Source organism: Sciurus vulgaris (genome assembly GCF_902686455.1).
Source record: "Sciurus vulgaris genome assembly, chromosome: 11".
Taxonomy (NCBI): Eukaryota; Metazoa; Chordata; class Mammalia; order Rodentia; family Sciuridae; genus Sciurus; species Sciurus vulgaris.
This window is the reverse complement of record NC_136472.1, coordinates 13536883-13561393: the sequence shown is the minus strand read 5'-3', so window position 1 is coordinate 13561393 and position 24511 is coordinate 13536883. Positions and strand designations below refer to the sequence as shown.

The window sequence follows — 24511 nt, the reverse complement described above, 5'->3', positions numbered from 1 at the left end:
AGCCTGTGTTCCTGAGATGCAGTACCAGAAAGAGAGTACTCTGAATTTTTGTGGTATTTTCTAAAAGGATCATACCCCTCTCCTGATTCTTCCAGTTTCTGAGAAATCAAGTAGGCATGGATCAATGCACTTTTCAAATGTTAGTTCAGTGTCTATAGAAAGTCTGTGAGACTAGCTGTTTTCTTGCATTAGTGACTCAGCAAGGAAAATCGGATGTGGTATCACCCTTGTTTCAGCGAAACAGGGTGGGAGACTATTTTGAGTTGACTAAGAAATAAATGTAGTTGATAGATATTAGATGAGAATACTTGAAATCTTGCTGAAAATTCATAGAAAAATAACAAGAGTATTTTATTTTTGGTAAAACTAAAGTAACTTTCAAAAAAAAAAAAAAAAAAAACAGATGAAGCTCAGCAATCCATGCATTGGCATTTTATTTTTCTTCTATGAAACAAAAAGATGTGATTAAGAAAACAATACAAGGAAATCTGGACTACAGTATGGTTACCCTGTTTTAGAAAGGTATGGAATCTATTGAGAGATTTCCATCCAAAAAGGTTGACAGGAAAATATTTGTATGCCTAAAGGGTTAATGCTCACTTTTTCTACAGAGACTCAGTTTCCCAATAAAGGCATGAAAGGTGTTACAACATATGTAAAGTGGTCTTTGTGGGACTTTATTCTTAAGCACTAACTACCTGTATGACCTGGAAAGTTACTTCTTTGTGACTCAATTTAAGAAAGTTAATCTACCAGAGTCTTAGAACTAGGCCTTGTCAACTTAAATATTCTTAGTGAATGTTATTATACCTATGTTATAACAATGCAGTAGTAATAATAACAGCAACGTTATTCCACACCCCTTCTTCAGTTGGATGTTCTTTACCTGCAAGCACCATTTACATGCTTATCTCTGGAGATCTTTTTCAGTCATACGATCAGAACTCCATAGGATATGCCCACAGGTATCACTTTCCCCAGCTAGTTGGTAAGATCACTCAAGGTAGAGAAAATATTTTCTAAATTACTTATAGAATCTAGTAGCCCATAACTCAGAAGTCTGAATAATGAGTGTCATGCTTGTTTAGAAGTTTTCTCTCTTTTTTTTTAATAAAGAGAAAGTAAGCATTTTATTTAAAAATTAATGTTAAATGACTTGAGTCATCCTTCATAAACATTAAATTCAGTTTTACAAGCAGGTTCCTATGTTAATGGTACAACAGAGATTATGAATTGATGCTATGGCTCCTGCCCTTTTGAAAGCTAGGAGATGGTTGAAGAAACAAGTCAGAGTAATGTACAGGAGAACCACATGGCATCCATCACACAGTTTGAGAGCAGGAAGGAGCGAGGACAGCAGAGCAGTCTTGAAGAAAGATTTACTGCATGGAGCTGAATCTGGAAGGTCACCAGGAGGAGGGAATCGGCTTAATGAACACCATCCATTTTCTACTTGCCTGCTGCCCAGATAACAGGAATCAGGTTGATCATGTGATACCTTATCCAGCAGCAGCCACGATTCTCTGGTCTTCCTAAAACAATGCTGACTCCTTATCCCTTTAATTATGCTCAGCTTTTGAGCAATAGGTAGCCTGAAACTGTCACTTTCTTAATTAAGCTCATAACAGCAGGAATCTTTAGCATCTGTTTTTTCCCATTTTAGAAAAATACCCAAAAATGTAAGCCCATAAGAGAGAGAAGAAAAAAACTTCAATAACACACTTGAAAAAGGAAAAAGCTTGAAAAAATGATCTGCACTCATGCCACCAACTCATTCCATATACATTTAAAGGTGTTCACTATGTGGACACCATACCTGGGACTAGAGGTGAGAGTGGATGCTAGCCCTTTACACAAGGATCTCTGGCCTTAAGGTGCCCACTTGTACCTGTGAGATGGGACTGAAAAATAAGTAATTGGCATATAACAGGACACTTCTGAAAATAAAATATCATACCACTGTTAAGAATCATAATAGGGCTGGGATATAGCTCAGTGGTAGAGCATTTGCCTCACACGTGTGAGGCCTTGGGTTCCATCCCAGTACAGCAAAAAAGACCTTAAAGTCTAGAATTGGGTTTACCTCTCCAGCCTACAGAATAGGATGCATTATAGAACCCACCAGATAGACCAACCTCACTTTGATTTGGGTGCAGAGATAGGGAGAGCATATATATATATATCCTAATTGACAAAATCATGTCTATAAAAGACATAAATACTAAATTTACAAATCTAAATAAAATAATATTGTTAATTATGCTTAGTGTTGGGATTATGGGTCCTTTTTCTCCCTCTTAAATTTCTGCATTTCACTGTGTTGTTTATCTAAGTTAAAGGGATTAAAATGCAATCTGATATTAGATTGAAGAGCATCAGAAAGCACAGGGGGACTGGAGAAATGAAGAGCAACTTGCTGGAGGAGTCAGAACAGGCTTCCAGCATAATCAGGAAGAGAGAGTATCAGTGGAGCATGTTCCAAAATGTGAAAATGAGCTTGCGCATTCACTTGGGGTGAAACAGTGAGCAATAAAAGGACTTTGGAATTATACGACTATGTGAGACAGTTTGGTTAGAAGCAAGGAAGTAAAAGGTACTTATAAAATCCAGGGACATATCTGTGACTGGAACAGAGCGAGGAGCAGAGACCAAGAGAGAACACAGAGGTGCCAAGGGAACCGAGAAAGTTCACTGAACAGCTCTGCCTACCTCCGTGCTGCAACCACAGGGCATAAGGTGAGGAGGGTCTGCCTGGGGGTAGACCCTCGGCTGCACACTGTTCTGTAGGCTGCAGAGGGGAAGTCAATTCTTGACTCTATGCTGAGACCAGGAGATAATGAGGGGGAAAGAAACCTGGAGGGAAATGGAACCGGACGGAAATGAAATGGGAGAAGAACAAGAAGGAAGTCAGTTAGTGAAAGACAGATAAAAGGTACTTACAGAAAAAAAATAGCAAAGCTAATACTGAGACATAGCAAGTTCAAATGTATCCGATTCCATGAATATTAACCAACAAGGGGGAGCAGTTGCTGGGAATGTGGCTGTCACAAGGCTGCACACACGGTAGAAACAGGGTAGCACTTGGGTTTCAACACATTCTTTAAATAAGGTGCTGCTTCTTTCTGGAAAAAATTTAGGAGGGGAAAATCATTCTTTTTCACTCAGTCAATCCATTTACTTGTGGAAGTTCATATACTTGTCTACTTTTGGATGTACTGAGTGATTCTGTGGAAATTATTTGATATGCTATTTCACGATATATTGTAATATATTCTAAAAGATAGGAGTCATCTTTTCTGTATTAAAAGTAAAGTTAACAGGGAAGAGGGGTCAAAAGAAACTAGAAAAAAGTAAATTTTGCAATTTTTTACAAATTATCTGGTCATAAAGCAAATTAGTAAGTTTTTCTCTTCTTGCTATGGTTGTGAACTTTTAATCTCATCAGACATTATAGGTGTATGTTTCCCTGTGCTTAAAAACCCCTACAATTGTTCTCATTTTAGAAGAGAGATAACAGATGGTAAGTATCTTAACTTGTCAAGAGAAACATCTTGCTAAATCAGTGGACGGAATCTGTGAAAAAGTGCTCTTCATTGGTTTCCCTTTTCTTTTATCATTTACAGGATTACCCTCATTTATCCTCATTTCAGTTCCCCAAGTATTTTAGCTGTTTGCACAGTAAGTCATTTTGGCATAAACCAAATGTATCAAACCAGGCTCTTTAATATTTTTTCTAAAACCGAACTTGGCCTAGCAAAAATACATTTTGAGACTAACCATGATCTTTATTAGAGCCAGGTGTTAATAATTTGGGTTCTAAACAAAATTTATAGATCTTAGTCCAGAAACAAAATAGCAGATAAAAAATGAGAAGTGATTGATAAAGGAAGGTCTTGAGTTCTTACCAATTTTCTGAAAGAGACAAAAAAAAAAAAAAGGTCAACAGCAAAGAGGAAGGTAACAATATCACATACACAGAGAACCACAGGACAACCATTTAATTGTATACTTATTAAAACCTCAAGAAAATTCTGATTCTGGTTAAGTACCCCCAACACCTTCTCCTAGCTCCTTCCTTCTAGCATTGACCTTCTGAAGTTCAATTGCTCAGGAAAACTTTTCATATGTGCACATCCTCTACTTAAAACAAGAGAGAAGACTGTGGGTTTTAGAATAAAATAGTAGCTACCCTTTACCAAACTCTTGTTCTATGTTGGGCACTGTTGCAAAGGTTTTAGGAAAAGAGCAACTATTTGATCTTTGCACCAGTCTCTTCAAATGGCATCATCTCTCATTATACAGCAGAGACACAGAAACTGACAAGGATTTAGTTAAGAAAGTCCCCCACCGCCCCAGAGTTAACAAAATAGCAATTGGGGATAAGGAAAGAAAGAACTGGAGCAATATTTATCCACAGACTCCAGAACCACAGAATTCATGACTCACATTCTTAGCTGTTATTTGAGAGTTGTAGAGAGATAACCCAAGAATTCCAGTCTGGAATTCTTTTATTCCTTGTTTAATACAATTTTGTATGGATTAAAATTTGTTCCATTTTGAAAAAGTAATCTTTTTGTAATCAGACATTTCAGAAATGTGTTTTCTCTCCTTCCACTGAGTGTTCAAGATTGTTTTTGTTTTTATCTACCATATGAGCAGCCTAGAATAAGGACTGTGAAAGAAAGTGACAGGTACTTATAAAATCCAGGTAGATATCTGAGATGGGAACTGAGCTTAGAGCAGAGGAAAAGAAAGGAAAGGAAAGGAAAGGAAGGAAGGAAGGAAGGAAGGAAGGAAGGAAGGAAGGAAGGAAGGAAGGAAGGAAGGAAGGAAGGAAGGAAAACATGGAGATGCCAAGGGAATGGATAAGTCCATTATATTCTCTCAGTGTAAAACAGGAATAATATTAGTATCTACCTTATGGGATTTCATAAAGAAAGAGATAATATATTGTATGCATATGACATAGCAACAATAATACAGCAACCCACGTAGCCGTGATTCTGAGTCCACCCTCTGAATAAGTGACCCTGATCAAACACCAGCGGTGCAGTGCATAAATGGGTTATTCCTATGATTTCTACTTCATGCCAAGGATATAGACATTCCTTACTCCTATTTTCTTAAATCCATGAAGTATGAGAAAAAGTTTTGCAGAGAAGGTGTCAAAAAGGAATCTAAAGCTACCGAAGAGAAGATTTTGTGTGTCATAATTTTTTTCAAGAATTAATGATTTTTGTCCATATCTAGTTGTGTTGATTTATTTCAACAAAATCTCCCTTAGCCACAAGGGACCTCAGATGCTCTAGGCTTCTTGAAGAACAGAAATGAACAAAGAATCTCAAGAATATTTTCCTTAAAGAAAAGGAAAATCAACAGGAATGTCCATAAATGAGTTATCTACTTTTCCAGTTATGGATAATTTTAATCCCACACTGTCTTCCTTACCATACAGTTGCATTATTGACCCTTCTACAGTTTTCTAATTGTTACTCTCACAAATTATCACAAACTTAGTGGCCTAAAACAACATAAATTTTTATCTGGCATTTCTATAAGTCATTGGGCTAAGTGCAAAGTGTTTGCAGATCTAAGGTTTTCTGGAGACTCTCAGGAAGGATCTGCTTCCTTGTTTATCCACCTTCTAGAGTGATCCATCCTCCTTGTTTCATGACCTCTTCACCATCTTCAATGTCAGCAGCATTACATCCTCGTGACCCTAACCTGCATCATTGCTTCTTCTTTTATTTTATTTTTTTAATTCTCTTATACCTTTCTCTCAATTTTAAGGGTACTTAAGATTGGGCCCACCCAATAATCCAGGACAATCTCCCTATTTCATGGTCAACTGAATAGACTTAATTCTATCTGCAACCTTAATTCCCCTCTGCCAAGCAGGCTAACATAGGCACAGATTCCCTGATTAGGATGTGGACAACTGCAGATGTCTATCTACCACAGTTCTTCCCTCCTGCTAATCTTCAGAAGCAAGTAACTCAGGAAATGCACACACACACACACACACACACACACACACACACACACACACACACAACTAAATAGGAAGAACTACAAAATATCACCCCTCCTCTTCACTTCCTCCAAACCACAGGACATACAGGATTCCAAAACCAAAGCAGAATCTGATTTATGTGAGTCCTCGTTACTCATTTTCTGCTGTTCACTTGCTCCCCTCTATTTGGATAAATAATTGACATTTGACAAGATGTTCTTTAATTTCTTTTCTGGATTAATGTATTGCTTTTGTATGTTTTGTAATACTTAGGACATAAAGATGTCATCCCAGGTCACAGCCTACCATGGAGCACATGAAAGCAATCCTTACCCACCAAACAGCTCCCTGGCTCCTGGGTCTCAGCAACCTCTGGGTCTAATAAACCCAGGAAACCAAGTTCAAGGTGGTCAGCCTTACTTCCTCGCATCTCCAGGAATCGTTCCTAGCAGTCAACTGGGTCAAGGAAACATACAAATAAATCCAGCTTCAGGAACAGTACTAACAAACTTCAAAGAAGCAAAGACACTGGGGGTGAGTCTATTTGCTAACAGAATTCTAAGTTTGCATTTGCAAGGGTTTGTTTGGTTTTGTACCTATAAGCTATAGATAGATTTACTATCCAATTATTAAAGAGCTCTGAACAGTATTCAGGAAACTGTATCCCTTTCGGGTAGAAATAATCAATCTGCATATAGACCGTACCTCAAGTTCACTTTATTTTGGATTCAAGCAAGAATCTAATGGGTGACAGAGGACCCCCCTCCCTAGCAGGGGCATTCAGTACCACGGGAGCACCACTGCACATAACTCAATCTCACTTCTGCAAAGGACTGTTTAGACAACCTCAGTCCCACTTCTGGAATGATTACAAGCCTGGTGTTTTCATACAGGTGAATTCACAGGTGGCAGCTGCCCTAAAAGAAGTGGAGTTACTAACAGGAAGTCCAGGAAGTCCAGGGAAGGCCCAGGGTGAAAGAATTGGAAGGCATTTCACCTGCTGGGCCTCCCTCGGCAGTCCCCTGACTTAACTGGAGCTGCTGACTTAACTGATGCCTTATTTCTACAAAGGCTAATTTGAACTGAATACCCACAATCTTGTTTCTTCAGAGTTTGGAAAACACGCCATACTTGGAGGTGAAGTATGAACAGGTAGAATCACTAGTCCTTTTGCCAAGAATTCCAAGGACTCCTTTCATACATAGAACATAATTCCACCAAACTGCATCAAGTCCTCCGTGTGCAGCTCCAACCTCTTGGCTGGAGAAGTCTGTGAATACTGAGTCACTATTTGGGCCAGACTCCTCTAGCCAGCTTACTACCTACTTTAAGTCTCGACATTTTAAGAAAGTAATAACGAGTCTCAGTCCCCCTCCAGCAGCCAATCTAAGCTGAGAAGGTGCCCCTCAGATCCTCCTCCTGCCAGATTGAGGAAAGTCCCTTTTCCTGCTGAACAGAAGGGACAAACCCCATACAGGCGAACCCACACAGGAGCTGGGATTATTGTCCTCACAGAACCTACCACCTAGTGGGGGAAATCAGCTGCACATGTAATAAGGAAGTGAAGTACCGGGTGTGTTGGAAAGTGACAAATGATACACAGAGAATAAAGTGCAAAAGGGATAAGAACTACCAGGCAATGAGGCAAGAGCCATTTCAAGCTGGCCAGCCTGGGCTTTCCCTAGAACAGAACATCAGAGCACAGATGTGAAGTTAGGAGTGAGCCATGCAGATATCAGGGCAAGAGGGAAACTTGGTGTAAAGGTCTTTAGAAAAAAAATGTGTGTGATGTATTTGATGGACAGGGAGGAGACCAATAAAGTAGAAGAGAATGTAAGACAGGGAGGAGCTAGAAGGAGATGCAGAGGCACGGTAGCAGCCAGAGCCCGTGAGACTTGGAAGACAGAGGCTTTGGCTTTTGCTGAGTGGAATGAAGTACCACTGGCTGGTACCAAAGAGGTGTGAAATAAACGTACTTTTAAAAGTGACTTTAAAATAAAAAAAGCTGCAGTTGGCAGAAGCTATTTCTGCATGAAGACTATACATCTGTGTCACTAGCAGCCCCAGTCACAACAACAGTGCAGAGACCATGGGTGATGGGACGTAGAGCATCCACACCAATCAGCTCAGAACTTTGGGTGGTCCTGTGACCAAAATTGAAAAATGAACTGAAAACACAAATGGTTAAGTTTACTGGTGATTTTGATCAATTAGTGGTACAATCAGAATGAAGATGGGAAGTTTGTAGCTAGAATATTTTGGAGCTGATGAGAAGGGCTCGTGGAAACCAAAGATAAAATCTCATGCAGGAGTTCTTCACCCAAGATGTATCATCACTAAGAGAGGCTGTTAGCTCCCTGAAGCCACATGCAGAAGTATGACATGCTTACACAGATGGGCAAGACTGACAGGTTCACAGTTCTTATGAGAAACTCAAAGAGACTCATTATTCAAAAGTACATCAATCTCTTAGCTCTGCTTATGAAACTTTTAATTCAACTTAATGATATGCAGTAACTATTTATGGAAGAAATAAACACAGAAGTCTCTGTGTTTGTCTCTTCCTGGATAGATAAGAGACACACACTGGGAAGAAATGAATCATGTCTTCCATTGACTTTTGCACCAATACAGCAATTGTCATTTCTCAGAAGTATATGTTTACTCAGGACAAAGAAAGGTGTGACAAGAGGTACAAAAAAGTACAAAAAAGGTGTTCCTTGTCTTCGGATATATATATACACACACACACACACACACACACATATATATATATATATATATATATATATATATACATATATATAGACTGATAAGAAAATGACTGCACACCTGAATTTTTTTATAAAAAGCAATATAAGTGAGTAGAAAGCCAAATAAAAAGGTGTGTTTATATTTTAAAATGCAACAATAACTGGGGGAGGGGGTGTTTGGAAATTTTTTATTTCTTTATTACTTTAGATATACATGACAGTAGGGTGTATTTTGACATATCATATATACATGGAGAGCAACACATTCCATTTGGGTCCCATTCTTGTGGTTGTACATGATGTGGAGTTATACCAGTCATGTATTCATATATGAGCACAGGAAAGTTATGTCCAATTCATTCTATTGTCTTTACTATCCTCATCCTCTCTCCCTTCCCTTCATTCCCCGTTGTCTAACCCAATGAACTTCTACACTTTCTCCCTACCCTCCATTGTTATGGGTTAGCATCCATATATCAGAACATTTGGCCTTCCATTTTATGGGATTGGCTTATTTGACTCAGCATGATATTCTCCAGTTCCATTCATTTACTAGCAAATGCCATAACTGCATTTTTCTTTTTGGATGAGTAATAATTCATTGTGAATATACGGCACATTTTCTTTATCCATTTATCTGTCGAAGGGCATCTAGGTCAGTTTCATAGCTTGGCTATGTGAATTGAGCTGCTATAAACATCGATGTGGCTGTGTCACTGTGGTATACTGATTTTAAGTCCTTTGGGTATAAACCAAGGTATGGGATAGTAGGGTCAAATGGTGGTTCCATTCCAAGTTTTCTGAGGAATCTCCATACTGCTTTCCATAATCATTGCACCAATTTGCAGTCCCACCAGCAATGTATGAGTGAACTTCCCCCCCACATCCTTGCCAACATTTATTGTTGTTTGTATTCTTGATAATTGCCATTCTGACTGGAGTGAGAAGGAACCTCAGTGTAGTTTTAGCAATTAGACAAAAGAAAGAAATTAAAAGGACACTAATAGGAAAAGAAGAGCTCAAACTATTCCTATTTGCTGATGACATGATTCTATATTTAGAGGAACCAAAAAATTCCACCAGAAAGCTTCTCAGACTCATAAATGAATTCAGCAAAGTAGCAGGATATAAAACACCCATAAATCAATTGGAATTCTATACACCAATGATGAATCAGCTGAAAGAAAAATCAGGAAAATTATCCCATTTACAACAGCCTCAAAAAAATAAAATACTTGGGAATCCATCTAACAAAAGAGGTGAAAGACCTTTACAATAAAAACTACAGAACACTAAAGGAAGAAATTGAAGAAGACCTTAAAAATTGAAAATACTTCCCATGTTCTGCAATCAGTAGAATTAACATTGTCAAAATGGCCATGCTACCTAAAGCACTATACAGATTCAATGCAATTCCTATTAAAATTCCAATGATGTTCTTCATAGAAATAGAAAAGGCAGTCATGAAATTCATTTGGAAAAATAAGAGGCCCAGAATAGCCAAAGCAATCCTCAGCACGAAAAGAGAAGCAAGAGGCATCACAATATCAGACCTTAAATTATAATACATAAATACAGTAACAAAAACAGAATGGTATTGGCACCAAAACAGACATGAAGACCAATGGGACAGAACAAAAGACAAACCCACATAAATACAGTTATATCATACTAGACAAAAGTGCCACAAAAATACAGTGGAGAAAAGATAGGCTCTTCAATAAATAGTGCTGGGTAAAGTGGAAATGCATATGTAGTACATTGAAATTGAACCCCTATCATTCACCCTGCACAAAACTCAACTCAAAGTGGATCAAGGACCTAGGCATTAGACCAGAGACCCTGTGCCTACTAGAAGAAAATGTAGGCCCAACTCTCCATCTTGTCAGCTCAGGAACAGACTTCCTCAAAAAGACTCCTAAAGCAACAAAAGTAAAATCGAGAATTGATAAATGGGATGGCATCAAACTAAAAACTTCTTCACAGCAAGGGAAACAATAACATGAAGAGAAAGCCTACTGAATTGGAGAAAATCTTTACCACCTGTACCTCAGATAGAGCATTTATCTCCAGGCTGTACAAAGAACTCAAAAAACACCAAAAGAACAAATAGCCCAATCCATAAATGGATAAAGAAACTGAACAGGCACTCCAGAAGAAGAAAATAGGAATGGTCAAAAAATATATGAAAGAAACATTCACCATCTCCAGGAGATGAAAACGACAGATCATGCAACAGAAATTTAGAAAGAAAAGGTGGTAAGTCAGTTTAACAGGTATAACCAGGAAGACTTAGTGGAAGAGATGGACCTGCATCGAGCCTCAGCAGGGACAATGCTAAAGAGTTCAAAATGTGGGCTCTGGGTTGAAATCGCAGCCGAAATCCCCAAATCTGCCCCTTAGTAACTGCCTGAACTTTGATACCTAATTTCTTTATATCTCTGTGTCTATCCATCCAGTTGTTGGAAGGATTATGAGGAATAATAAGTGTAAAATATAACATAAATAATAAGTGTAATGTGTAACATTAACAAGCAGAAAATTAATGCCCAGCAAATAATTTTATCTTCACTGATCTATTTACTCACAACTGGCATCACCCAAGCAGAGAACTGCTTTTTTAAGAAAGAGAGGCAGTGGAGCCACATTTAGTAGTAGTAGTATTTTTTACGTGTCTTTTAGAGGCTCCTAGAGGATGCTAATGGATGCATAAGTAGTTGCGCTCTCTGAAGAACTCTTCTTGGGCCACCCTGCACGCTTCCTCCAAAACCTCAAGCAAGACTTTACACTGATACTTTTGCTCCCATTATTCTAGAGTCTATCAAAAGCTCCACAGTCCAACTCCTGCTTTGTGTGCATGTCCACGGGATGCCTACGGAACCTGGCAGAGAGGTGGACGAACGAACAGGAGCAGCAATGACCGTAAGGTTGCACAGGCTGGAAATGAAGAAGTAATTTTCAAATGATTGTTTTCTCTTCCAGGCCATCCAGATCGTGATCGGCTCGATGCACATTGGCTTTGGAATCATTCTGGGCCTTTTGAGTTACAGTACTAAAGATGTTTGGGGTTTTGGCTCCTTGACTTTCATTGCTGGATATCCATTCTGGGGTGGAATCTGTGTGAGTAGATGGCTAGGACACCTGTCCCTACATGAACACCTCCAGCCTGCACGTAACTCAGTTCTTAATAATCTCTGTATCCGAGGGTGGGAGAATTTAGAGAAATATCTCTGACTGGGCATAAAAAAGGAGGAGCATCGGTCCCCACTTCTGACTTGCAGCTCAAACCATCCTCTAAAGTTCACTCAGCTCAAGTAATCTAGCCACAGTTTTAGATCCCTTCCACATGGTTGATGGAAATGGGCATGTTGGGTGGAGAGTGGCAAAAGGAGGTAATTGGAAGCATGATAAAAAAAAAAAATAAGCAACATTTCATGAAACAGCATTGGGCAGAGAGGCTCAGGAATCTTCAACAAGAAATACTTTCAGGAAAATGAGTTCTTTCTGGGCAAGGATGTTAGGGGTGGGGAAGAGTCAAATCATATCCCTCAGCATTACTCAAGAAAGTTGAGAAAAACAACAGGCAATTTTGAGAGTGAAACTAGATGAACATAGACAGACCAACTGTCCACATAAGGACAAGTTCCCAGGCACAATCAGAGAACCCACCCCTTTGCAAATAATTTTTTCCTATTTCTACAGTTCATTATTTCTGGCTCACTCTCTGTGTCAGCATCCAAGGAATTTTCCCCTTGCCTGGTAAGTGAGAATGTTTCTACTTTTTCAACCCCTTTAAAGATTAGTTTAAATTACTGAAGAAGAAGACTGAGGAAGTAGACTCAGAAAGTGTGAACAGAAGCATTTGTTCAAAGTATGTGGAGGAGCAGTCCATGCAATTTGCCAGTGGGAAGTGTCAAACCTCCACATCCTGACACTTGAACTCAGAGGGTGGGGAAATAGTAAAGATAAGGTTTGTTTAAGCTTTAACCTAAAGACACTCTGGTTCAGCTAAGTCAAACATCATCCACAGAAGTCCCCCAAAAAATTCAGGAACTAGAAAATAGCTACATGCCCCTCAGTATCAAAGTCTCTGATATTCACTTGCCAATTCTCAGCTCTGCCTTGTGGCTCTGTGTGTGTGTGTGTGTGTGTGTGTGTATGTGTGTGTGTGCGCGCGCGCGCGCACAACGATACATATTTCCTATTCTTGAGATTGGGTTTTTGATGTACAATTCTTTAAATCAGGATTAATCTAGCTCAGAACATAAGAAAATTTTATAAAAAGATCAGCAATACAGGACTTTCAATTCTCCAGTTCCCAGCACACCAAATTCCTGGTTGAATTACAAACCAGGAGAAGGAAACAGACTTACCAAAAATTAAAGCAGAGGTGGTTTCAAGATGATGTAATCAGGCACAAGGAGAAAGAGTGGGGAAGTGGGAACATAAAATCATGTTGCTCATGCTCTTCCTGTTAGCAGGAAAAGACCGGGCAGGATGCAAACCTCACACGTCATCTCAGCTCTTTATTCAGGGGAATGAAATGGTGCCTGTGGATCCCCGTGCTGGTGGAAAATGAGCCACTGAACCAAGAAAGGGACTGGGTTTACACAGGTCATTTTGAGGGGTGGTCTAGTGAACATGCCAGTTTTGCCTAGACAGTCAAGGTCAGTGGACAGTGCTTAAAAAGGATTTTGCTTTGGAAGAGATAACGCCTCCTAGAGACTTTTCTTTTGAGGACAATAAAACGTCCTCATTGCCTGCAACCAGCATGTAGAAACATTTCGTCTTGGGAGATGAAAGCTGTCAATGCATGACCTTCATTTTTACTCCCTTTTCTTTATCTCAGGCCTCATTATTTTGGGAATTTCCTCTTCTCCATACCCATTACTTCCAGACAATACAATACAATTAAAGTTAGCCTAATCCGGATCAAACACCCTTTATGTAATCCAGAAATGAAGTAAAGCATCTTTCACCTGAATCCTTTGCAGGTCCTGCCCTCTGAGATTGTCCAAGAATAGACTCTGTGCTTTTGGAATAGGCAACCACTGAAACCTACCGAAGGGCTCTTTCAAAGGGCCTCTCAGAGGCCTTCTGGAGAGTCCAAGGCCTGCTGACGCAGTGCACATCCTGAGAACCCTAGCTGTGCCACCCTTAGCAAATCGGTTGACGGCTGATTTCACAATTATTATGCCAGATGCCATGGTGCTATTGTCAAAAGTGGGACAAGTTTTTCACTCTGACCACATGCCTACCCACGAAGCCTAAAGGGTTTCTCCTTCGAAACTTGGAGTTCATGGCCTGGTCCCTAGAGAGCTGTTGGGGCTTTCATTGGTTCTTAAATCTATCAGCAGCAATTTTGGAGGTAGATAGTTTCCCTTCTACAGAACCAGATGCCATCGTGCAACCTCATACCACGGCTATAGGAGTTCATTGTGACAATGTGTTCCAAACATTTAACAGTACCTGTCACAAAACAATGTCCTTTAAAAGTTTATTTGTTCTTCCGTTTTTAAAAGAGAAATAAAGTTGTTATGAAGCACGAGACGTTTAAGCAAATATAATAGATGAACTCCTGCTTTACATCATTGACATTTTACAACTTTTTACAAGGACCCGACAACGAGGTTGCAGAGTGATTTTGGTGTTAATCACCCATAACTGCAGCAGACAAGAAACCATTTCGACTTCAAAAATTGTTGCAAGATGTCAACGATTAAGAACCACATAACTTTGATTCTTATTTCGTTTAATTTTATTTATCCTCTAGGTAATTTATTTTTTCTGTTGTCTCCATTAGATAAAAAGCAGCCTGGGAATGAACATTGTGAGTTCCATCTTTGCCCTAATTGGGGCGATTCTGTTGCTGGTGGACATGTGCATCAATTACCTCACTATTCAGGCCTACTGGGCACTGGTGAGTGACCTGTAAGCTCCTCATTTATGCTCTTTCTATTCCACAGGATGTCTATGTTTTATATCTCCTTTTACCGTAGGAACACCAGTGGAAATCTCTTCTTTGATTCCAGCCCTTCTCCTAGAAATGAGATTGCTGGGACTATAAAGTTGAAGAGTTAAACCTCTAGGAGGGACTGAAGCAGAAAGAGCATTATTGGTCCATCCCACTGTTAATTCCAGGAACAAACACAGGGAAAGGACTTGGATAGGCCCACTCCTCAGAATACCCCAAAATTATTTCCCAATAATTTGAAATTCTGTGTCAATAAGAAAGTGAAGCTACTTAGTGGCTTCTTGATTTTAGGTTAAGAACGGGGTGACAGGAAAATGACAGTGACGAGGACATCCAGTGTTTACTAGAGAAGCCCAAAGAGTGATGTGATTTCAAAATGAAGCATGTGCCTCTGCACATGTTCAAAACACGATCATCCATTCAGGATCCTTATACAGGCCAAGCAAGGAGTCTGAGCCTAAGAGGAGATGGGTGGCCTCAGAGCCACAACGGTTACCACAGATGAGGAACGCACTCTTGCCTTGACAACCCAGTGAATGGCTTTGTTCTTCCTCTGAGAGCAAAGGGAAATCACAAAAGAAGAGTTTTTTTTTTTTTTTTTTTAATTTCAAGTGGGGTTTTTTGTTATTTACAAAAGTAGTTTATTAAATTGCAGCGAACTGCATATATCTTAAGAAATAGAAGAATGTCTCTCATATATATAGAAAATAAAACATTTAGACAATATCAACAAATTTTAAACAAATAAACACGATAACATTTCCCCTATCGGTCCATTTGGCACTGGATAGGTAACTCGGTTCCCCTGAATTTTGGAACGGCGGCAATCTTATGAAGTCCTCTGCTTCTCAACTAAAGGGCTCTGAAATCCTGACTCCAACCACCAGTTTGATATGAAAGTTGTCTACACACTGCTACCAGAGGCCCATCCCGAGAGTTTGATCTCTGAAGTGTCAATAGTTTAAAGTAGCTGCACACTCCTTTTCCACTGAGAATTTCTGAGATGATCCTTTCTTTCTAAAGACACAGAAGCGTTTTAATCAGAGAACTGAGATAATCCCGTTTGTATTTTGAATGAATTGTTGCCTTTACCATATAGAGAAAGGCATATAAAAAGGCAAGAATAGATGAAGTGATATTTTAGTCTATTTTGTGTTGCTATAACTGAATAAATGAGGCTGGGTACCTTACAAAGAAAAAGAGCTTTCTTTAGTTAATAGTTCTGGAGGTCCAAGGCATAGTTAGTGTCAGTATTAGCTTCTGGTGAAGGCCTCTTGGGAGATAGCAGGAGAGCATGCATCCCATGCATCCTATGGAAGGAATGCATAAGAAAGACAGACAAAAGGGCCAGGCTTGCTGTTCTATAACAACTTGCTCTTGTGAAAATTGACCTGCCCCTATTTCATTCAGTAGATGAGCAGTAACACCTTCCCAAATGCAATCCTGACCAATCACCTCCCACTAGGCTCTGCATCTTAAAGTCCCACCACCTTCCAGTGCTTACTCCTGCCATGTAAGATTGGTTCATGTCACCAGCGCATGAACCCTTGGGGTATAATCCATATCCAAACCATAGCAGGGGACTTCTTGGTGAATAAGGTGGAGTTAAGCAAGAAAATGAATTTCATCTTGTACAATGTCAAATGAAAAGAACAAAAGTTACTAAAATCTCAGCTTCTACCCAGGAATCCATGTACGGAAACAATTCCGTCATGACTCAAGATGGCAGAGAAAGCACAGCTCCTAGCCCTGGTTCTTACCCAGCCCACAAGAAACCAAAGTTAGGCAAGAAGGGAAGCCAAGAAGTACTGAGAAGCCTTACCAACGTTCTCCCATCTGGAGTCGGAAGACTAAGGTGGAAAGCCTTCAATGCTAAGAAGGAATAGAGCAGATGATTTATGACAGAAGCCCTCCCAAAGCACTCTGGGGCCTCAAGGGAAGTGAAGAAGGCCACCCGGCTTAGTGCTTCTCGGTGCAGTTTGCTCACCTCATGTGGAGGAAGGAGCAGAAACCCACAGGAATACAATCCACCTCTGGCTGTGGAGCAGACAATGGAACCAGTCACGTAGCAGACTCTCAGAAGAGAGAAGTGAAGTCCAAGTCACTGTGCTCAGCACCAGCTCAGCTCTTGGTCCCTGCCTGGTAGGAATTCAGAAAAAAAAAAAAAAAAATGTGGCAGGGGAGCCCATAACAATTGTGGCCTTCAAGTCAGAGCCAGCGACAAGGAAACGAATTGGCGTCAAATGGTGGAAACACAGATCAAGGAAAATTCACCCACCCTACCTCTGCACAATACAAGGCCCAGATGGCTCTCTCCACTTTGAGAATGAAAGGCTGACAATAAAGGACAGGAAATTAACCCAACCCATCAGTGTGTTGGAAAGTGGGGAAAAAAAGAAAAAAAAAAAAAAAAAGGGAAGGAGGAAAGAAGACCTAAAATTCTGTCTGGTTAGTGAGTCAGCAGAAACCCACAGACACACATTATCCATTTTTAGTAAAGGCATAATCCAGCTCATTAGGACACTAAACACACTGAATGATAAGATGGATGTGAATTTATATGCCTTCCTTCTTCCTCATAAATGTACCTTGGTTTGATGAGGGTGTGGGTCATATAAACCAAAAAAAAAGAAGAAGAAAAAAAACAATACTGAGCTTCCTCATTCTTAGGGTTAAAATCCAGGAAAGCCGTATCCTCCAGTTCTAAGCCAATCACCACCCAAGGAACAGTGAAAGTACTCAGTGACTATCACAGGACTCAGACCTGACATCCTGGTTTCCAGGCATCTGTGTAAGGTTTTTCAACTAAACATAGAAACTATAAACCACAAAGCGGCAGGTTTTGCCGCACCATGTGCTACCCCAGCAGGCCCACGCTGCCGCTTCCACATGGAAGGAGACATTACCCCACCGTCAAGACGATGTCCCATGTGCATTTTATGATGCTCTTGAAAATCTGATACTAAAATGACAGAATGAAATCATGTATCTAATATGCATATCTAATAAAGACATGAGAAATGGCCTCAAATAAAAATGGTAGAGAAACAAAATGTGAGCACAGCCCTGTAGAACAAAGAGATTAAAGTCACCTGAAAAATGATAAACATGGAAGGTAGGCAAGTTTGGTCCACACCAATCACCACTGGACTCTCTGAGGTAGAGAATCCAACAGATAGTACAGGAAAAGAAGTATTTATCATTTCTGAAAACATTTCTGAAATACAAGAAAAAATTGAACATTAAAAAGGAAAAAAAATCTAGAAAAGAGGTACAAAATAACTGAGATTAGATAGATAGATATCCCCTTGGTAACACATAAGGTATAAACAAATAGTTCCTTACAGTTTTAGGCAGAAAAAGCAAATTACCTACAAGGTGAGGAAATCAGCTTGGCTCAGACTCCATCACAGCAACATTCTAGGAGGGAAGACTGTGGGACAATGTTCACAAGGTTTTGATGTAAACAAACTGACTCACATATCCAACCACAGCCTTGTGGAGGCATAAAGGCATGAGAAGATACTGTGGTAAAGTGACCACATATTAGTGATGTAACACTCAATCACAGAGGAGTTAAATCAAGGATTCAGAAGGCAGCACTTAAGGGGTCAACTAAGACTGAACAACTGGGGAAATGACAATTGTACAACTGAATATGCATGTGTCATTGTTTCATCCCAGAAAAAGTAAAAAAAAAAAAATATGGTCACCAAAAACTGGGAGGTGAAAAGAGGAGAGGTAAGATAAAATATTCTTCATTTTTTCATGATAATCATTTAATCCTGTCTAAAATGGAAATGTGTAGATTTAAAATGACTTGAACTCCTTTATAACTATCTTTTTAATTTAGCAGATTTAATTTGATTTCCCTTTGTTCTTTTAAAGTCAAGCAGACTTAATACTTTCATCTCAAAGTAGAAAGTATGAAAGAAATTCTGAGAGCCTCTCTCTGACTCTCCTGCCCTCTCTTACTATTTTTCCTTTCTTGCTGTCTCTCCACGTGTCCGTTCTTCTCTTTGCCTTGTGTCTGTTCATACAGATCCAGAATAAACAGCCATCACTGCTAATTTTGGTCACTTCTAGGCAGCAGCATTTGAGATAATGGATTGGTTTCTATATTGCTTGCTTTTTGTGAATGACATTTAAAACAACAAGGAAACTATTGAAGGAAAAAAAATACCTTTTTTCTGATATTCTAAGTAAATCAGTCTACTTGCCAAAAGAAGTCTTCTGGTATTGTAAAGAAAAATCAAAATAAATCCATATGACCCTGAAGTCATATGGTACTTGATGGTAATGGGGAATCATTTTCATATAAGAATGAGCAATATCACATTTAATGAGGCCCTCCTGATTACTATTTATTTGTGATTTCAGCTTTCTGGGAAAGGAATTTCAGCCATGCTAATGATTTTCTCCCTCTTGGAGATCTGCATAACTTGTACCACGGTCCATTTTGCCAGGCAGATGGTCACCAACACCAACGGGGTGAGTTGGGTCTCTTCTTTGTAGAATAGCCTGTATCCGTGCTGGAGAAATTGGAGAAATACAGACATACAAGGGGACTTTTTGTCCTTTGTTGAATGGGGCTGGAGAGGGCCAAATAGGATTGTTTTAACAGTACTGCTTGTTTTTATTCACTCTTTCTAGCCTGTCCTGGTTATTCCAAATGTGTATGCCAACTACCCCATGACACAAGAGTCTTCCTCGGCTCCTCCCAGAAGTAATGGCTACCCAGCTTACACCCCTAAATATTAAAAGAAAAAGGGGGATAATGGGCCGATATCATGGGGGTAAAACGACTCTGCAGAAACTGCTTACAACGCTGGCTTTTCCTGTCTACGATGATTGCTAATCTTCAAAGACTGCATTTGAGATTTGTGCATCACTAATGACAACCGTATCTCCCAGTCGCTGTCTTTTCCTACTTACCAGTACTCCACACTGCAAAGGTGAAGGACCAGAGGACTGAAAACACAACTCTGAAACTCTCTGAAAGCTAGATATTTTCCTGTTCACATTACCTTTCCCTCAATAAAATGTTGTTATGAACATGATCCTTTCCTTGGTATTTTTTTTTTTTAATGTTTGATCTGATACTGGTTGTGCAGTAGCTCTGACAAAACGCTGCAAAGCAGACTGACACAGCTTTTTGTTTTTGTTTTTCTTTTTTTAATTAATATTTTTTGATTCATTTTACACAAATGGGGTACAACTTTCATTTCTCTGGTCGTACACAAAGTAGAGTCACACCATTTGCATAATCATACATGTACACAGGGTAATGATGTTTGCCTCATGCTATTATCTTTCCTTCCTCCTGCACCCTCCCCACCCCTCATTTCGCTCTACACAATCCATCCTTCCTCCATTCTTCCCTTACCCCTCCCCCACCCTGTTATGTATCATCATTCACTTATCAGAGAAAACATTTGACCTTGTTTTTTTGGGATTGGCTTATCTCACTTAGCATGATATTCTCCAACTTCATTCATTTACCTGCAAATGCCAAAATTTTATTCTTCTTTATGGCTGAATAATATTTGTGTATATATACCACAGTTTCTTTATCCATTCTTCTACTGAAGGGCACCTAGATTGGTTGCACAATCTAGCTATTGTGAATTGAGCTGCTATGAACATTGATGTGGCTGTATCTCTGTAGTATGCTGATTTTAAGTCCTTTGGGTATAGGCCAAGGAGTGGGAAAGCTGGGTCAAATGGTGGTTCCATTCCAAGCTTTCTGAGGAATCTCCATACTGCTTTCCAGAGTGGCTGCACCAATTTGCAATCCCACCAGCAATATGAGTGTACCTTTCTCCCCACATCCTCTCAAACACCTGTTGTTGCTCGTATTCTTGATAATCGCCATTCTAATTGGGGTGAGATAGAATCTTAGGGTAGTTTTTATTTGCATGTCTCTTATTACTAGAGATGTTGAACATTTTTCCATATATCTATTGATTGTAGATCTTCTGAGAAGTGTATGCTCGTTTCCTCAGCCCATTTGTTGATTGGGTTATTTGTTTTCTTGGCGTAGAGTTTTTTGACTTCTTTATAAATTCTGAAAATTAGCTCTGTATCTGAAGCACATGTGGCAAAGATTTTCTCTCACTCTGTAGCTCTCTCTTCACATTGTTGATTGTTTCTTTTTCTGAGAAAAAGCCTTTTAGTTTGAATCTATCCCATTTATTGATTCTTGCTTTGATTTCTTGTGCTTTGGGAGTCTTGTTAAGGAAGTCTGGTCCTAAGTTGACATGATGAAGATTGGGACCTACTTTTTCTTCTGTTTGGTACAGGGTCTCTGGTCTAATTCTCAGGCCACTGATCCATTTTGAGTTGAGTTTTGTACAGGGTGAGAGATAAAGGTTTAATTTCATTTTGTTGCATATGGATTTCCAGTTTTCCCAGTACCATTTGTTGAAAAGGCTATCTTTTCTCCATTGTATGTTTTTATCTCCTTTGTCTAGTACGAGGGACTATATTTATGTAAGTTTATCTCCGTGTCTTCTATTCTGTACCATTGGTCTGCCTCTCTATTTTGGTGCAAATACCATGCCGTTTTCGTTACAATTGCTCTGTAGTACACTGTTCTTAGATAGACAGAATTAATATTGACAAAATGGTCATACTACCAAAAGTTATACAATTTCAGTGCAATTCCAATTAAAGTCCCACTGAGGCACCTCATAGAAATAGAGAACGCAATCATGAAATTCATTTGGAAAAATAAGAGACCCAGAATAGCCTTCGCAGGAATAGCCAAGCAGGAGGTATCACACTGCCAGACCTGACAAAGCTTTTCCAGTAATGACCTGCAGCATGTCCAAGTCACAGGAGTTCCTTCACTCATCCCTGCCTCCCCTCCTGTTCAGAGAGGAAATGCCCATCTGCCTGTGTTAGGGGCTACATTATTCTATACATTAGTCTCACCAAACAGCTTGCCTCTTGGAAATCTGCAAAGCTTTGATATTTACGGAGTGTTTTCATGGACTTGAAATCATTTACAACAGCAGGACAAGAATGATGCATTGGGTTGTTGTTGTTTTTGTTTCCATTTTGGTTTTCTGCTTTTCAAGTGGAAGAAGCATTCACATGTTTAAAAGCCAGTGGGAGCCCGGCGCAGAGGCAGCCGCCTGTAATCCCAGTGGTAAGAGAGGCTGAGGCAGGAGGATCACGAGTTCAAAGTCAGCCTCAGCAAAAATGAGGCCCTAAGCAACTTAGAGAGACCCTGTCTCTAAATAAAATACAAAATAGGGTCGGGAATATGGCTCAGTGGTTAAGCACCCCTGGGTTCAATTCCTGGTCCTAAAAAACAAAAAGCCAATGGGAACAATTAAGGTAAGAGAGAAGGGATGAATTGACAGAGTAAGTTTTAAGAGGTCAAAATCACAGATGGAGGACATGACCTAAGTTGCAGGAGGAAGGGAAGATGTAACTTTGCAGAGAACCACAGGTTGGCATGATGGTAGTGAGTATATAAGGAGCTTCCAATATGATGGCTCTTGTCACGTCTGTCAAAGTAGAAGTGAGCTCATGTCCAAGGTGAAGAGCGTGGGTAGAATCAGAATATGGAACAGAATATGATAAAACGTCATGGAAGTGAAGACTAAGCTGGCAAGAGAAACAGGATTGCGAGGCTCTGCTAAGGGCATGTTTGAGGGGATGATCACAAATTTGTAGTTCAAACAAACTCCTCCAGCAGAGTTTGGGTGCTCAGATCCAGATCCAGAAAAAGCACCTATCTAGCATTAGGGTTGTTTCTAGAGAGGATAATAAGATAGCAGAGATAGAAGGTCAAGGACATCATTTAAAGTATTATTAAAATAATGCCATATGAAATCTAAACTGGATTTAGATTTTAAAATTTTAGATTTTAAAAGTGAGAAAAATGGAAAAGGACAGATGAACTGATTTAAAAATTTTGAGATATCTATCTTTATCCAGTAGAGTTGTTACAAAGGACAAATTAGATATTGGGTGAAAATGGTTTGAAAACAGACAAGCATTACCCATTTTTGAAGTTTTAAAATTGTTCAAGAAGTCAGATGAGGAAAAAAACACACAATGAATGAATAAACCCAAGAAATAAAAGTCACTGGAGAAGCAGATGAAAAAGAGATGTTGTCTGAGAAAGCAGGTGTGTTATGTCAGGGGAGAGTCATACCATTTTGAAGTTCTAGGTCTGCCTGCATCACCGACATATCAACAAAAGTGAAGGCATGTATTGTGGTCTGAGGGTCTAGAAATGAAATAATTGCCCTCCCAAAGGTCTGGGGGCAAGGTGTGTTGTATATCAAGCACACAAAACCACCATACAAGGAACATTTTCTTTAGGGACTGTTGCTATTCCCAACAAAGTTCATTCTTAAGAGAAATTTCTAACAAATATATCCTATTTTTTAATTTGTTTAAGTAATAGTAATTACTAGTAATTATGAGAGAATTTTGGCAAAGAGGTTAAAAACTTGACATGCCACTGTCGAAGGATAAAGCAAGGATTTGAACCCCAAAGTCTGATGACTAAGTCCAGGCAGTTCCTACTGGCTCGGATGTAATCATAGATTTTCAGCTTCAAAACAAAGAAATGAAAACATATTTCTCTATAGGAAACTTGTAGTCTGGAAGGAACGGCCTTCCTCCATGATAGGCGCTATGTGGGTTAGTAATATAACAGTACTGCTTCCAACACTTGCTTCCTGAAGGTTACCATCACCTCTGAATCACTCCTGGGAACCCCCAGACAAAACTGCCATAGTGTCAAGTGCTTCCTGCCAAAGGCCCCACACCTGCCAACTGCTCCTTTCACTAGATAGTCAAAAGATGCTGAGAGTGTTGAACTCAACTACCCAAAATTTTATTTGATGCTCTTTAGAATACAAAACCAATATTACCTACTTTAGCAGTTTAAACAACACTATAAGCATAAAATTTTTAAAGAGTGAACTCGTGTTAAACAATGAAATCAACTGGATTTTTATCCAAATAAGAACAATATTTATGCATCATTTGACAAATATTGAGTGTATACTCTGGGCAGGGCAGTATTCTGTGTGCTTGAGAAAAATAAAGATTCTATTCCCTGGAAGCTTATATTATTTAAGTGTTAGACCTCCTGTTAAAATATAAAATCAAATGTTTGACTTCGAAGTTTAAAACTTGTAAATCTCCTGAAAATGTACCTATGATCTGATACCTGAGGTGACTAAAATATAAATATTAAAGCTCAACATAGAGGTCACATGCTCATTATTATTTGCAGTCTGAACTATTTTTTAAAAAGTGTTCATTTATTCATTAGTTTCTCCAAAGAAATATAGTATACCATACAAACACTATTAGACTATTACATAAAATTTAGACTTTAAATATTTTCTGTTTTACAGTAATATAAAGCAGAATGGAATGGACTTTATCTAAATGTTGATGCACAAGTAACTAATGCTGAATTTCAGTACAAAAATTTTCACCCCCAAAATTATGACTTGAGCTATATACACATGTAACTCACACACATTCAAATTTGAGTACCCCATATTTAGTCTTTTCCTGCCTCAGAAAAGCATGGGTTATTATCAGAATTCTAGAATGTCTTCCAATTCTAAGTTTGAAGGCTTTACTGAAGGTCAATAATTCAGTACAGATACATGAGTTCAAGAGATATCTTTTTTGAATTCATAAATATATCTCAGATAAATGTGTATCTTTGATTAATGCTCAGCCTATACAACATTTATGAAAACTCTCTTTCCCAAAGTATGTTCTGCA

At 39.1% G+C, this 24511-nt stretch overlaps 1 protein-coding gene across 2 annotated transcripts; it reads left to right on the top strand.

Annotated features, from left to right (window-relative positions):
* The first annotated feature begins 2613 nt into the window (after positions 1 to 2613).
* On the top strand, positions 2614 to 19756 carry MS4A12 (membrane spanning 4-domains A12). 2 transcript variants are annotated; one of them, XM_079102739.1, is made up of 7 exons: positions 2614 to 2736; positions 6287 to 6547; positions 11749 to 11886; positions 12469 to 12525; positions 14570 to 14686; positions 19121 to 19231; positions 19394 to 19756. In XM_079102739.1, exons 2-7 carry the CDS (start codon positions 6296 to 6298, stop codon positions 19499 to 19501), a joined length of 783 nt encoding a protein of 260 aa, XP_078958865.1. In that variant the 5' UTR covers positions 2614 to 2736; positions 6287 to 6295; the 3' UTR covers positions 19502 to 19756. The 2 variants fall into 2 exon arrangements, with proteins under 2 accessions (XP_078958865.1, XP_078958866.1); XM_079102740.1 differs by lacking the exon at positions 2614 to 2736 and adding an exon at positions 6123 to 6152.
* The last annotated feature ends 4755 nt before the right edge of the window (positions 19757 to 24511 follow it).

Coding starts and splice junctions, on each gene's coding strand:
- MS4A12 (XM_079102739.1), top strand. CDS start 6,296: ATGTCATCCCAGGTCACAGCCTACCATGGAGCACATGAAAGCAATCCT. Junction 11,887..12,468: donor CATTCTGGGGTGGAATCTGT/GTGAGTAGATGG, acceptor CTATTTCTACAG/TTCATTATTTCTGGCTCACT. Junction 12,526..14,569: donor AGGAATTTTCCCCTTGCCTG/GTAAGTGAGAAT, acceptor TGTCTCCATTAG/ATAAAAAGCAGCCTGGGAAT.